Source organism: Penicillium verhagenii (genome assembly GCF_028828195.1).
Source record: "Penicillium verhagenii strain IBT 33310 chromosome Unknown utg000008l_segment0_segment0, whole genome shotgun sequence".
Lineage (NCBI taxonomy): Eukaryota > Fungi > Ascomycota > Eurotiomycetes > Eurotiales > Aspergillaceae > Penicillium > Penicillium verhagenii.
The window spans coordinates 1,342,827-1,356,504 of record NW_026643172.1 but is presented as its reverse complement, the minus strand read 5'-3'; the positions used below and the strand labels follow the sequence as shown (position 1 = coordinate 1,356,504).

General features: G+C 48.2%; 5 protein-coding genes across 5 annotated transcripts; 1 reads left to right on the top strand and 4 right to left on the bottom strand.

Annotated features, from left to right (window-relative positions):
- Positions 1-97: 97 nt before the first annotated feature.
- N7466_008478 (MutS family protein MSH4) lies at positions 98-2,981 on the bottom strand (the record flags this gene model as incomplete). Its single annotated transcript, XM_057167867.1, has 6 exons — positions 98-1,518; positions 1,569-1,656; positions 1,708-1,827; positions 1,876-2,025; positions 2,074-2,433; positions 2,490-2,981. 6 exons carry the CDS (start codon positions 2,979-2,981, stop codon positions 98-100), a joined length of 2,631 nt encoding a protein of 876 aa, XP_057018498.1.
- A 556-nt stretch (positions 2,982-3,537) lies between these two features.
- Positions 3,538-5,220, top strand: N7466_008477 (WD repeat protein; the record flags this gene model as incomplete). Its single annotated transcript, XM_057167866.1, has 3 exons — positions 3,538-3,762; positions 3,829-4,907; positions 4,977-5,220. The coding sequence occupies 3 exons, from the start codon at positions 3,538-3,540 to the stop codon at positions 5,218-5,220; spliced, it is 1,548 nt and encodes a 515-aa protein (XP_057018497.1).
- Positions 5,221-5,483: 263 nt separating this feature from the next.
- Positions 5,484-6,150, bottom strand: N7466_008476 (putative IgE binding protein; the record flags this gene model as incomplete). Its single annotated transcript, XM_057167865.1, has 2 exons — positions 5,484-5,807; positions 5,887-6,150. The coding sequence occupies 2 exons, from the start codon at positions 6,148-6,150 to the stop codon at positions 5,484-5,486; spliced, it is 588 nt and encodes a 195-aa protein (XP_057018496.1).
- A 778-nt stretch (positions 6,151-6,928) lies between these two features.
- N7466_008475 (TauD/TfdA dioxygenase family protein) lies at positions 6,929-7,991 on the bottom strand (the record flags this gene model as incomplete). The annotated part of the gene is made up of 3 exons (XM_057167864.1): positions 6,929-7,534; positions 7,583-7,795; positions 7,848-7,991. 3 exons carry the CDS (start codon positions 7,989-7,991, stop codon positions 6,929-6,931), a joined length of 963 nt encoding a protein of 320 aa, XP_057018495.1.
- Positions 7,992-9,249: 1,258 nt separating this feature from the next.
- N7466_008474 (velvet factor family protein) lies at positions 9,250-10,498 on the bottom strand (the record flags this gene model as incomplete). The annotated part of the gene is made up of 4 exons (XM_057167863.1): positions 9,250-9,526; positions 9,578-10,057; positions 10,116-10,195; positions 10,271-10,498. 4 exons carry the CDS (start codon positions 10,496-10,498, stop codon positions 9,250-9,252), a joined length of 1,065 nt encoding a protein of 354 aa, XP_057018494.1.
- Positions 10,499-13,678: the final 3,180 nt, after the last annotated feature.

Genomic DNA, 13,678 nt, shown 5'->3' with positions numbered 1-13,678 from the left:
ATGTTGCTATATACTATAGATGCAGTTTTATTGGCCATAACGTCCTGACATCTGGACCGAATAGTTCATAAAATCCGTCAGTCTTCCCAGGGTTGTACTAGACAAGTACCACGCTATCGTTGTCCGTGTCGTCAGTTTCAGAATCCGAATCGATCGGAATTGGATCATCAAAAGATGTGCCTGCGAGTGATTTGAGATCATCTGAATTCTGGCTCTCATCTCTCGGGGTCTGAACTTGTGGTTCCAACCCCTCTGGAATCGATTGGGTTCCATCTACCGGCTCGTCCGTCTCATCGATTGTTCGAACTTCTTTGTCAATAACGTCCATTTGCAACGCGAACTCATCCTGTAACTTCTTCAGCCGTCTGGCAAGCGACTTATTATCCATTGTCCCGTCTCGAGCGATGATAAGCTGTTCTTGCAGAGATAGCAACAGCTTTCGCTTTCGAGCAATAGCTACAGCACGCGATGGATCGTTCCGACGTTGAGATAACCGATCCAATTCTTCCGATACCTTCGTCGCAACTTCAAGAACTCTGGGTGGAAGATCCACCAGCTTCGCGAGGGCAATTCCGTATCGACGATCCGGCACTGGACCCTCTTCAATGCGGTGCAACATTGTTATCTTCGTTGCATTAGAGGTGATTTCGGCTGCTAAATGCAGGTTGATGACCCCACTACGTTCGGATAGAATCCGCGCTAGATCATGGAAGTGTGTGGCGAACCAAACAAATGAGTTGCTTGCAATTAGTGCTTCGGCCAAGGCAATTGCGATGGCGAGTCCGTCGCTTGTGCTTGTTCCTCTTCCCAGCTCGTCTACAAGCACCATTCCCCGTGGCTGGACATTTCGCAGAATAAAAGCCATCTCGCGCATCTCTGCTGCAAAAGTCGACACATTTGCGTCGAGATCGTCCGTTGTCGCGACACGCGCAAAGAGCTGGTGCATGATTGGGAATGAGGCATACTGTGCCGGGACAAAACAGCCAATCTGTGCCATGACCGTCATCAAGGCCAGTGACCGAATATAAGTCGATTTTCCACTCATGTTGCATCCCGTGATAATCTGGAATCGGGTTTGCGCTGTTGCATATGCGTCGTTGGGAATGAACTTGCTGGAGTGGATCTGCTCGCGTATGGGGTGCCGTCCAGACTTTATGGCCAGGGCATTTGTTAGCTCTGGCCGGATGTAGTCGTGACTTGTTGATAGCTGGGCAAAGGCTGCGAGCATGTCGAGCATGGCAATTGCTTCGCTGATTCGAAACAGCCCCGAAACTTCAGAGCAAACGTCACGAAGAAGTTCTTGGATTGTTTGGTCGCTGAGACTGATGACTTCGTTGTGGGAATCGGTGATTCTTTTGTTCAATTTCACTAGGTCGAGTGTTTGGCATTCGATGCGATTTCTCTTTCGGTATACGTTGATGAATACATCGGGCAATGGTCCGGGCTCGGTGGAAGGAACGCAGATGTAGTACTGCCGTGCGGAATCATATTTGAGGTCCAAAGTCATGTCATGGGCATCTGTAGATATGAGCGTCAGGTCAATTTCAAAGGACAGCAATTGACTTTACCTCCCAGCTTGGACACAAGTTCTACCGCATCGGCATTCGATTCCTTGTAAGTTTGCCTGGCAACATCCAACAGGCTATTGACACCTGCCTAGTTACCCTGTCAGGTAATGTTCACGGGCAATCCACGATATAACTTCACCTTGACACAGTAAATTCGTTGATTGCGAAGATCAAGCGGCTTGCTTTGATAGGTGACGTTTTCATTCAATGCATCTTCAATTAACTGTTCAACCGCCTGATGCCCTGCAGGATAGCAAACCTAGACTGATCAGCTTTTGGAGTAGTATATCCGGGGACATGAAAGTACCTCGCGGATGGTCATAAGCAAGTCACTGTCTGCTGCACCTAGGGCCTGATAGATTTCCTTGATAGCAGACACATACGTCTTGAGAATGATGACATTGTTGACAGACTGTTCAACATACTGGACGGTTTGTTTCGTTGGAACCAAGATGATCTAGATGATTAGTCGATATAGCCCAATGCGTGAAATCAATATACCAACCGAGGTCAAGACTTTATCAGCATCGAGAAAACCCTTCAAAGCCTGCCGAACGGATACGAACATGTCTTCCTTTGTGGACAAGTCTTCCACGGCATTGTATCTCGCTGTCAGCTTATTTCTCTCCGTGCACGGCTGAAGGACGTTTGAACGTAGTAGTCTTGCGCCCATTGGAGTCAAAGTCTGATTGAGCAGACCGTAAAGGCTGTCCCGAGATTTGGCGGCATGGAGGTTTTGAATAAGTTCCAACGATACGATGGTTTGCAAGTCAATTGTCATTGAACCCTGCGAGGGCTCGAACCTGATCCTGAGCGAATGAGAGGTGAAGACCCGTTGAAGCTCCGACTCAACATATTTCAGGGCCTGTTATAAGATCAGCAAAGATGCAGGTCTTGGTTTGGAATATCTTATCTGCTTACCGCAGCAAAACAGCACGCCGCAAAATAACTCCCACCCAGGGTCACTTTCAACGAATCCGCCTCATCTGAGAATGCCAACCGATCCAAGTACTCTTGTCCAGCTTTATCCGACCAGTATCGACGATCCAAAAAAGTGAGAGTAGGGTCGGGCAGGTTTTCTTGAATTATATAGCGCAGCTTCGATTCGGCGACGGTGTTCATGAACAAAATCTCATTGGGTTCAAAGACGCCTATCTTCGTGACGGTCTTGACGTACGTCGGGGTGTCACATATTTGACACAGGACCACCTCTGCTGTTGCTAGATTGATAAAAGCCAAGCCAACGGTAGATGACACACCACGGGACTCGCTGACTGCGCAGACAATGTCCTGTGATGCGACGCTTGTCGCGGTAGTAGTTGGCCTTGCAGTTGCCGGACGTCTGCTAGTGGTGGTTCTCGTTGGCAAAGGAACTGACGACTGAACCGAAGATTCTCTAAATGAGAGAGACATGATGATATTTGGAAGATGTTCGGTGGATTTTCGGTGGATTTTCAATGTTAGGATAATGGTACTAGGTGGGATCAATCATATAGGTGTAGGCGGGAGGGACAGGCCGCAGGATACATCAATTGATTATGTCAAAGATTGAAAAGAGGTTTGCCCACTGGCAGCACATTCGGTGTTAAAAACCAGACACAACGCACTCTATGTACAATACCCCATAAATACTACTGGTAAATACTAGTATAGTGCTAGTGCTCGTGGGTTCTTGGAATCCATCCACTCTGCTTCAATGTTCCTATCTCCTTATTTTATTTTCTCCTCCTGAGATATATATTTACGAAGAAAAATAGAAAAAAGAAGAAACATTATTAAAAGCAGCATTATCACTCTCCCTCCGTGACTCCTGAAGTTTACTGCTAAATGAATTAGAAAAAGCGAGGTCCTTTGTAGATTGTAGATCTATATTCGCTATCGCCAAGTGACGTTGAGCCCCGCGATAAGATAAGGCTCTGATCTCAAATTTTCTTCCTTCTCCAACTACCACCAAAAAAAAAAAAAGACAATGTCGACCCTTGTCCCCCCACCTAGTAAGCGCCAGAAGCTTGCCGTAGCCGAAAAGGCGCGGGAGCAACAGGAGATTGATCGTATCCCCAGCGATCTCGGCAGCGTCCGTGTGCAATTCTTTGACCAGGCCACCGGCAATGCTACCGGGCCTGCGGTCTCAGTTCCTGTGGCCGATGCGAACATCAAGAACTTGGAGACACTGTTAAACACATTGCAAGGAAATGTAAGTTCTTCTTCTCTCCACCGTGGCTAATATTTGGTCCGACCTAACAATTCATTTCACAAAAAGGAGGATGATGAACGAGTTCCGTATCGCTTCACCCACCACCCCGAGAAACAAGAAGGACAGACCATTGACATCCTCTCGGACTTGTACCATTCGCTTCTTCAACCCGGCGTCAAGACTACCGAAGATACAATTTCTCTATTCTTTACCCCTCAAGCCGTATTTCGGGTTAAGGCTGTTTCCCGCTGTGCAGCCTCCATTGCCGGCCATGGCGAAGCCATTCTCGCAACCTCCTTCTCCCCCGTCTCTTCTTCAACAATGGTCTCCGGAAGTGGTGACTCGACCGCCCGAGTCTGGGATTGTGACACTGGAACTCCTCTTCACACACTGAAGGGTCACACCAGTTGGGTGTTGGCCGTGGCGTACTCGCCCAATGGCGCCATGATCGCGACCGGTAGCATGGACAACACAGTGCGTCTGTGGGATGCGAAGAAGGGACAGCCACTCGGCGGCTCGCTTAAGGGTCACTCTAAGTGGATTACCAGTCTGGCTTGGGAGCCGTACCATGTGCAGGAGTCTGGGCGACCCCTTCTGGCCTCGGCGTCGAAGGACTCAACCGTTCGCATTTGGGATGTTGTCTCTAAGCGCATTGATAAGGTTCTGACTGGACACAAGGGATCGGTCACCTGTGTGCGATGGGGTGGTACCGGTAAGATCTATACTTCATCGCACGATAAGACTATCAAGGTCTGGAATGCGAAGGAGGGCACGATTATTCAGACTTTGTCGGCGCATGCCCACCGCGTTAACCACCTTGCTCTTTCAACCGACTTTGCCTTGCGCGTTTCTTACCACAACCACACTGGCAAGGTTCCTGCGACAGAAGCCGAGAAGATTGCCGCCGCGAAGAAACGATTCGAGGAGGCGGCGATTGTAAACAACAAGATTGTTGAGCGCCTGGTGTCAGCCAGTGATGATTTCACTATGTACCTTTGGGACCCGGCTAGCTCAAGCAAGCCTGTCGCTCGTCTCTTGGGTCACCAGAAGGAGGTTAACCACGTTACTTTCTCCCCGGATATGGCATACATCGCCTCCGCTGGATTTGATAACCATGTCAAGCTGTGGAATGGACGTGATGGAAAGTATGTTGTTGATATTTTGTTTTAACCTATCATCACCAATTGGAATTATTCGCTAACGAGTGTTTATAGATTCATCACCACCTTCCGTGGTCACGTTGGCGCTGTTTACCAGTGCTGCTTCTCCGCAGACTCGCGACTTCTCGTGTCCTCATCCAAGGACACAACCCTCAAAGTGTGGGATGTGCGCTCGGGTAAGCTGTCGGTGGATCTCCCGGGTCACCAGGACGAGGTATTTGCTGTTGACTGGAGTCCCGATGGACAGAAGGTCGGCAGTGGTGGCAAGGACAAAGCGATTCGGATTTGGCGGAACTAGACGAAAAGTATAGAATGATACCCATTGCCCGATAGAATTAAAAGTACAAAGTGTTTTTGGTTTAAATCTTCTCATTCATTTGGACTTCTCGCAGCATGCTTAAATGGATAAACAGTAAATCAGGGCTAAGCCGACAATGTATGTACAAACTTGAAGCTATATGGGTTTAACCCAAAAATCATATAACACCAACAACCAGCAATGGAAAACATTTTAACCAAGGTTGGGAACAACTGAGGGCTACTAGTACCCAGTATGTCCACTTAAATATACTGCCAAGCAGGGATATCACCGGTATAGGTCAAAGCAATAGCATCAAAGCCAAGACAATCAGCCACATTCCCAGAGGGCACAGTAGCGTTCTGCAAAGCAGCAAACACCTGCCAACGGCTATCAGTGGTCGGGCAAGCCATAAAGCCCTGCGCACCCCAGCCATTGAAGCTGTAATGAGACCAAGGCTCACCAGCCTCGTAAATCAAATCGCCGACCGAAGACCCAGCGGGAATAGAAGCTGAGTGAGCCTGAGTGAAGCTCAAAGCACCAGTGGCATCAACATAGACCTGCTGACCACCAGGAACCTCGGTATCCTATACAATATCTTGTGGTCAGTACATATATTCTTTTCCACGCCTTGTCCGACATTCTCCGATATATTGTGTCACATACCATGGCGTTACCGCCTGGAGCGAAGACGGTCTGGTTGCCAGGGGGGCAGACCATGCCTTCCACACCCGGGCAGTAGGAGGAAGTGCTTCCACCGAGGTAGAACTTTTGGCCCGCGGCGTTCATCTGCATGTAGTGAATTGGCGACGCAGAGCGGATGGACATGACGCTGAAAGCTGGGAGGCTGGCGGCGCTGGGACTAGCTACTGGAGCTGGGGCCGCGGCGGCCAGGAGAGGCAGAGCAATAGAGGCAATGGCGGACTTCATCTTGACTGGAAAGGAAGAGGCGAATTTAGAGATGTAAGTCTGGATAGATCTGGATGCGATGGATGAGTGAATGATATTCTTAGGATTTGACGAATGTTGCGTCCTCTTTATATAGATGCCCCGAGTAACCAAGACCAAGCAGAGACAACATGGCAGGCCTATTTCTGGTCATTCTATTCATCGGTTAGCCCCGCGAATTGCCTCCAAACAAGGGTCTAGCAGTCCCAAGGAACCGAAGTCGATGACGGGAACAAGGCTCTTCAGGGTCGGCCACACCCGATTAGCGGGGTCGCCGATTGGCGAAGTTCATTGGTCGCGAGTGAGACAACATGGCTTTAGGCTCGTTGCTATGTGACACTAGGCAGGAGTTAGTTCCTCCCTGTGACGAGATGCACAAAAAACGATTCATATGATATATCCGAGCTCACCTAATGTCTCTCCCCTAGTGCTGAAGATGGTATAGTGAAGATGGAGACTTCCAAGTGAGACAATATGCCAAGGAGGTTGAAACTGGGAAACGGCGGTGGGCCCGTTCTTCTCTCCCCGTGGTTGAGGTGAGAGAGAGTTGATGATCTGCATTCCATGTCTCATTCTATTCTATTCTTGTATACTTTTCTTACCACATTTTTTCTTCCGCTCTTTGAGTCTCTACCATATTCTTAGACACAATACGAGATTTGACTGCTTCGATGCAACTATGCTCCATACTACTCATCAACAATGATGTAACTGGATCCAAAGGAAAGAAACCAAGCAAAAAAGGTCAACAGACTAGTACTCAAGGCAAACCTTGTCGCTCCTCGGTATGTTCATTCAATCCCCACGCCAAGCTACTACTATCATGCACCGTGGCCCTACGCATATCCCGTCGATACTTGCCCTCAAATTTCCCCCCAACAGCCCGATGCATCACACTCGTGTTATCCCAGAGCACCAAATCCCCCGCATTCTCCCACCCCACTCGAAGAACATACTCCGGCTGCGTCGCATGTCCGAATAGCCGTTCAAACAGCGCTTTCGACGCGTCGTCCTCTAACCCTTCAATGTGATGGATATGCGCCGCTATATACAGCGTCTCCCGACCAGACGCCTCATGTCGCTGGAGTAAGCGGTGCCGACTCATCGGGTACTCGGCCGGATCGATATCTACAAACGTCTCTGGCGCAGCGACCTTACGAGAATGCCAGAGCGAGTGTGCAGCTATGTAATCCCGCTCGCGAAGCTCAGCCTGGAGAGAAGGCGGAAGGTCGGCGAAGGCAGTTCGGACATCTGCGAACTCGGTCTCTCCGCCCATGTTTGGGGGTGGAAGTTCGTGCGCTCGGAGGAGTGAGTACGCGGCTCGTCGGGGGTTGAAACTTGAGTCGACATGGAAGAGTCCGTTGCCCTGTGCGTGTTAGATGGATTGGGTGCAATCCATTCGGGCTTGAAATACCTTATTCCATTCCCGTCGGACATTATCGATTGGGAAGACCATACCGTCGAGATCGACGTTGCTTACGTCGAACAGACGGACGTCCGATAGACGGTGGGCTCGTCCGCCGGATATGTAAGGCGTTACGTCGTCTAATTCGCCGAACTGCGCGGCGAATGCGACGTGGTGAGCGTCGTCGAGGGCTGTATTGCGAAACACGCAGACGCCGTACTGCTGGACGATTAGTGGAGTGATGCTACGATCGGTTTAGGTGTATACTACTAACCTTGCTGATGGCGGCTAGAATCTCTTGGAAGACCTCTTTATCTACCGGCCGTGAGAAGTTGACACCGCTGATCTCGGCTCCGAATGTAGAATGTAATTCGGTGATGGTGATATGAAGGAATGGGGGTGCAACTGAACTGGGCATGATTACGATGTCAGGGCAAGGAGATCAAATCAGACAGATGGATATATATGAACTGGCTCTGATTTACAAGGAGTTTCCCCCGGGGCACTACTAAGATTTTATAGATAACGCTCAGAAAGACCTGTGCTGATCTCGGCTCAAAGAGCGTGATGTGCGGGGAAGACTCGGAGTTCTGTCCAGGCGATAGCATAATAGACATCTGGAGGGACTTGAAGGTACCTGCTTGGTACTTCTAGACGTTATCATATCGGGTTATTGAATCTTAGATAGAATTTTGGATGATTGATGTATGAAGGCAGATAGATGTCTCAAGCGCACATGCAGGAATACTAGTAGTCACTAGATATACCGGATGCACCTTGTACGGATCCACAGCTGGTCATGCCCCACAGCCTTTGGTATGTACATATACTGCGTGTCTTGTAACTAGTGGGAGAGTTCCAAGGTCGAGTTGGAAAAGAAAAGAAACTTGCCATAGATTAAGAAGCGTGTTTAGATAACCTTAAAATCCATCTCTGTTGGCCTCCCACTAATCTTCAAAACTCGAGGTTATCAATTACCACACCCGTCGTGCATGAAGCTGGAGCATATGTAGTACTTTTTGAGGGTAGACGATCGTCATTATCAATCAATTGATGCCATATCCATGTGCATGTGCACATGTGGATTAAACCAAAGGCAAAATAGCAGGTAATGCCAGTTGACTATTAGTAGCTTCGAAAGTTTCCAACCTTGAAGGCTACTAGTAGGACATTGAATGTCTCCAGGGCTAGTGCTGGCTCTAAGAATCTAGTACTATCTGCTAAGCGCCAGGATGAATGCAGAGGGCTGATCTGGCAATTGTTATGAGCTCAACCCGAAATGAGCATGATTTGACAATAATAAAAGGTGTATGTATATGACCGGCTGGTCCAACTCTTGGTATAAACATGGCCGAAGCCAGTAGAAATGAAAAAGCCAAGCACCCCACCCAGTACCTATCCGTGTAGCAAATATAACCCCATAAGAGTAAAAGGAAAAAAAGGCAAAGAAATTAAAAAAAGACAAAGAGGCCACCGAGAACACCGTAAAGCCAACACGCCCCCTTTTAGTTGCCCCACGTCTTGGTTCCGCCCAAGCAAGAAAATAACCCTCATCCCATTCATCGGTCTCCAGGCGGGAAGAACGTGAGTCTCCGCCTCAGAGGACTTGTGTCGTGTCGGAGCTAGATAGGTCATGCCCATCTATGAAATAAAAAAAGATTGCTTTTATGCTCTTTCTAATAGTCTCCTTCATCGTCGTCATCGTCGCCACCGCCACGGCCGCGGGGACCTTTCACTCCATCCTTTCGGATGGGAATTTTGATGCCCTGTAGCGCGAAGCATTTGCTAAGTTGGGTGCTTTCAATCACGCCGGGGAACTTCTTTGCCGAGAAAACCTGGAATGGGTCACTGAAGACTGACGCTAAGACTGGTGCGATTCCGTGGTTAATCACGGGGGCACCATTGCCAGTTTCGGATGATTGTGTTCCAACATTAACAAAACTCATTTTAAGTCTATTAGATATTAGCAAAGGAGATTATCTTGTTAGAACTGATGAATCTTACCGGAAAGAACCTTCTGTCCGGACACTCAAATCTTGCAAAATAAACCATACACCAATCTTGTTGTCAGGATCCGTCAAGCGGAAAGCACTGGCGCTGAGGCTTCCAATAAGATTCCTAGTGAACATTCCTCCGGGGCCACCGGTGACCTGTGGTGGCGCGGGAGACATGTTGGGTTGCATCTGAGTCTGAGGTGGATAACCGTACTGGTAGCCTACTTGCGGGTTGTAGGCATTCTGGTACTGCTGCATTTGCGGGGCTCCGTAGTAGTTGTTCACTGGCGGATATCCGACTTGCTGACCGTAAGGCTGACCGTAGGGCGGGTACGTAGGAGACATGGTCTGTGGCGGAGGCGGGTACGATGATGACATGGCGGTTGAGATTGAAGGCGAGGTAGCGGAATGCTTCACAAGGTTTACTTCATTGGTGCCATCGGCGTTCCATAAATCAACCGTGAGGACATAAAATGAAGTATCAATCTCACTGCAGTTTGTTAGAGAATATTTCTTCCATCCCCTGCGATTGCCGCATATAATCTTACTTGATATCAATCTCTTTGTCCGTTTGCGCATCTCTCACAATGAGTCGAATACAAGGCGGCGGTGTAATTGGTCGTCGATCCTAAGAACAATCATGTTAGTCCGAACAAACCGAATGAGAATGGCGCATTCTGGAGAAGAGGAATTCTGGACGAACTTTATCACCGAAGCCACACATGCGCGCTCGGATAGGCTGTTGGACGACTTGCAATGACCACAGCCGACCTTCATGTAGGGTGGTCACGGGCGCAAGATGATCGGAGGGACGTAACGGACCAGTGCCTGGAGTGGGATATGCGGCGGATGGTGCAGAGATGCGATCCATTGAAAGTGGTGGTGGTGGCGGCGGCCCCGGATGGGCCCTATCCTGCTCAACGGCGTACATGGCTCGTGCAGGCAATGAACCGAGGACCGAAGCTGACGATCGAAAGGACGGATCCCGTTGTTTTTGCTTGACGGTCTTGGGATGTTGGTGGACCCTTGTTTAAAGTTGTTTAGAGGCGGGGGGACAAGATATGTGGCATGCGACCCCGCTAGAAATCCACACGTCAGAGTTGAAGCATCGACTTCCCGGGGATGGGGCGGTCGCGAGTATCCGAGTATCCACGAGGGGAGAAGAGAGGTAAGTTGGATTATTTCAAGGCGATATGAGGTGGTTGGGAGGAAACGGAGGGTAAATTCCAGAAAGAAAAGAGGAGAGAAGGAATCGAATAAGGTGAAAAAGCTGGAAAGGGCGGAGGGGGAAAGAGAGTGACGTTCTCGAAGCAGACTTTGGTTGCAGTTTCCGCCATGAAAGATCCGCCGCGCATGCGGCGACCGATAGAGACCACCCCTAGGTCAAATCCCAATTTCAACTTTCCGACCGGCAGAAAGTAAATTACGAGTAATTCCAAATTCATATTACTAGTTTTTGAACTCCATTATGTTCAGGCAGGTCAGCGCTGCATATCACAACAACTGGCAAGAAAGAGAGGCTAATATCCTAGTCATATACTAATCCATTCTTAAGTCCCTTCTCAAGACTACTCTCAAGTCTACTCTCAAGTCTACTCTCAAGTCCCTTCTCAAGTCTACTATTCTCAAGTCTATTCTCAAGTCTATTCTAAAAGAGACCCGTATTTAGATCAAATCCCTTAAGATATTCCTATATATGATAAATACAATACAGGCGGGAAACAGGGCGGTGAAGTTAGAAACTGAAATTGGGATATGACCCACCGCGCAGGAACCTAGACCCAAAGGCTTGTAAGGTGCGACGATTGCGGCCATTAGCTAAGCGGGGTTGGACCGGCAGAATTTTAACATAATAATTTCTTTTTTTTCCTTTTTTTTCCTCTTTTTTCCTCTTTTTTTCTTTTCTTTTTCTTTTATTCCTCTGTTTTTCTTGCCTTTTTATGGTTAGAAGAAATTAAATGGAAAAAAAGGGTTACATTTACAATTTAATTCATTCTCATCAATGTGGACATCGAAAGGGAGGGGGAAACAATTGAAGGGTTTCCATTGCAATCATTGGCTCTTGATTTAACGATCGACTCATGGATCTATCATTTTTCTAGGAATGTCACTAGCTCAACGATCGAGAGAGGTAATTTAATCTAAAAAAAAATGCCGATTCGATTGAATTGAGATTCTCACCCAAATCTATATAATTTCTTTATTTCTCTATTTCTCTATTTCTCTAGACTATTCTATACTATTTCCCAAAATTTCCCCAAATTCCAAAAGATGATCAAGGCGGAAGAGAGAGCGGTCAAGCCTGTCAGCATCTGGTCTGCCACATTCGCCCAAAACCCAGACGGTCGGGTTCATTTCAACACGGGTCCTGACGAATCGTAAGCCCTTATTCACGCGCGCAACAGAAACCTGTCAATGTAACTGCGAACTATTACAGGGTTTTTCCCTTCCCTTTTCTTTCCCTTTTTTTCACTTTTCTTTTGGGCTCTCAACACCTTTCCCCCCTCCCCTGCCACTACCGTTTGCGGACAAGCCCGTCCCACCCCAGCGGGTCAACCGGAGCACCAAGAGCCACAAAGAAAATCTGACTTGACCGGAATAGGGTTGGCACATCAGTTCGCCTTGACGCTCGGCTGATTCTCGGGACCGTGCACGCTGCTCGGAGATTACGGAGTATAACGTCCCCACAGAGATTGCTCGTACGACAAAATGCCCATGATACGGAAGTACAGGGAATTTCCCTTGTGAGAGGTATGGCTCTATATCTTCCGATTTGTATACCTGATCTTTCCAGATGTCATGTCTTTGTTTGGGACTTTGCTCCGCTGATTTCTGATGGATGTCGGGCCCTGTCCCGGAACCACTTCCCGTCCGTCCATGTTTTAGAAGGCGCCTCCTGTCCCAAGAATACACGAACCTCGTCGGCTTATCCTATGGTACCACCTGTCTGGGAGTGGTTGATGCGGGGAGATCAAGCCCGTGGATGAGAGGGAACACGGAGCCTCAATCCCGTGTCTTCATGGAACATCACTTACAATCTCGAACATGCACGTATGCGCCGAGAACATACGATGCGATATGTTTTCCATGAACTTTGGAACTAATTTCAGCATTTTCTCTTGTCATTTAGAAAACTTAGGATGGGCGATTTATACAAAATGATCATCATGGCTTTTCTTTACCTGGCCAGTGATTGATCTGAGTCCATGGTCGAGATGCATGACCTATACAATGATCTTTATATGTAGAGTACATACACGCACATGCCCCAGGCTACCAAGTGACCTTGCATAATGAGAATAGGTAATCGATTCTAGTTCCTCTATGCAGGAACATTCTGAGTGCACTAGCACATCTGTACCTGGAGAGCAAGATACATCCATGCATTGATCTTCGCATGCCCGCAACCTTGGAATTAATCAAGACAATTTCCAGGTTTTTCTCTTCCGGTTGTGATACATCCAACGGCCAAGGACCCATCAAAACCAACACCCGATCCTTGTGCCACCTGGGTACCAAATTTCCTGGTAGGACAAAGGCAGGCCCCTAGTCTGAATTGACGATCCGTTATGTTTGCTGCAATGTCAAGCATATCAGCTTGCTCGTTATGACTGGTGGATACTCCGAGTGGCTAGGCGGGCAAGATATCCACAACTCGTGGCCTTAATTTCCCATCCACATATGACTTACGCATGGCCGCGTAGTCAAAATGATGGACTTTTTCCAGAATTATCAAAAAAGAGTCCGTTTTTATCTTGGATTGATCGATAGCTGCCGATTTTGGCAATTAGAAGGGAGATTAGAAGGGTCTACACACATGTGCATCCATCTTGCATTTAATCTCCGTGATGGATGAGATGTCTTATAATCCAAGTGTAGTGTCGCATTCCCTAGCGGTCGCCCATACCTTCACTGTATGTATGAACACGAGTGTGAACATACTAGTAGGTATTACGGGCAAGGCTGGTCTTTCGATCGCTTTATTAGTCTTGAGTCATTTGATATGTGGAACCAAAGGAAGAGCCTGGGTTTCTGCTCTAGACCCGTTATTCAGGGGAAGGCGTAAAAAAGAGCCAGTCCCTTGCATGACTCCTCCAGTCATCCATGTGCG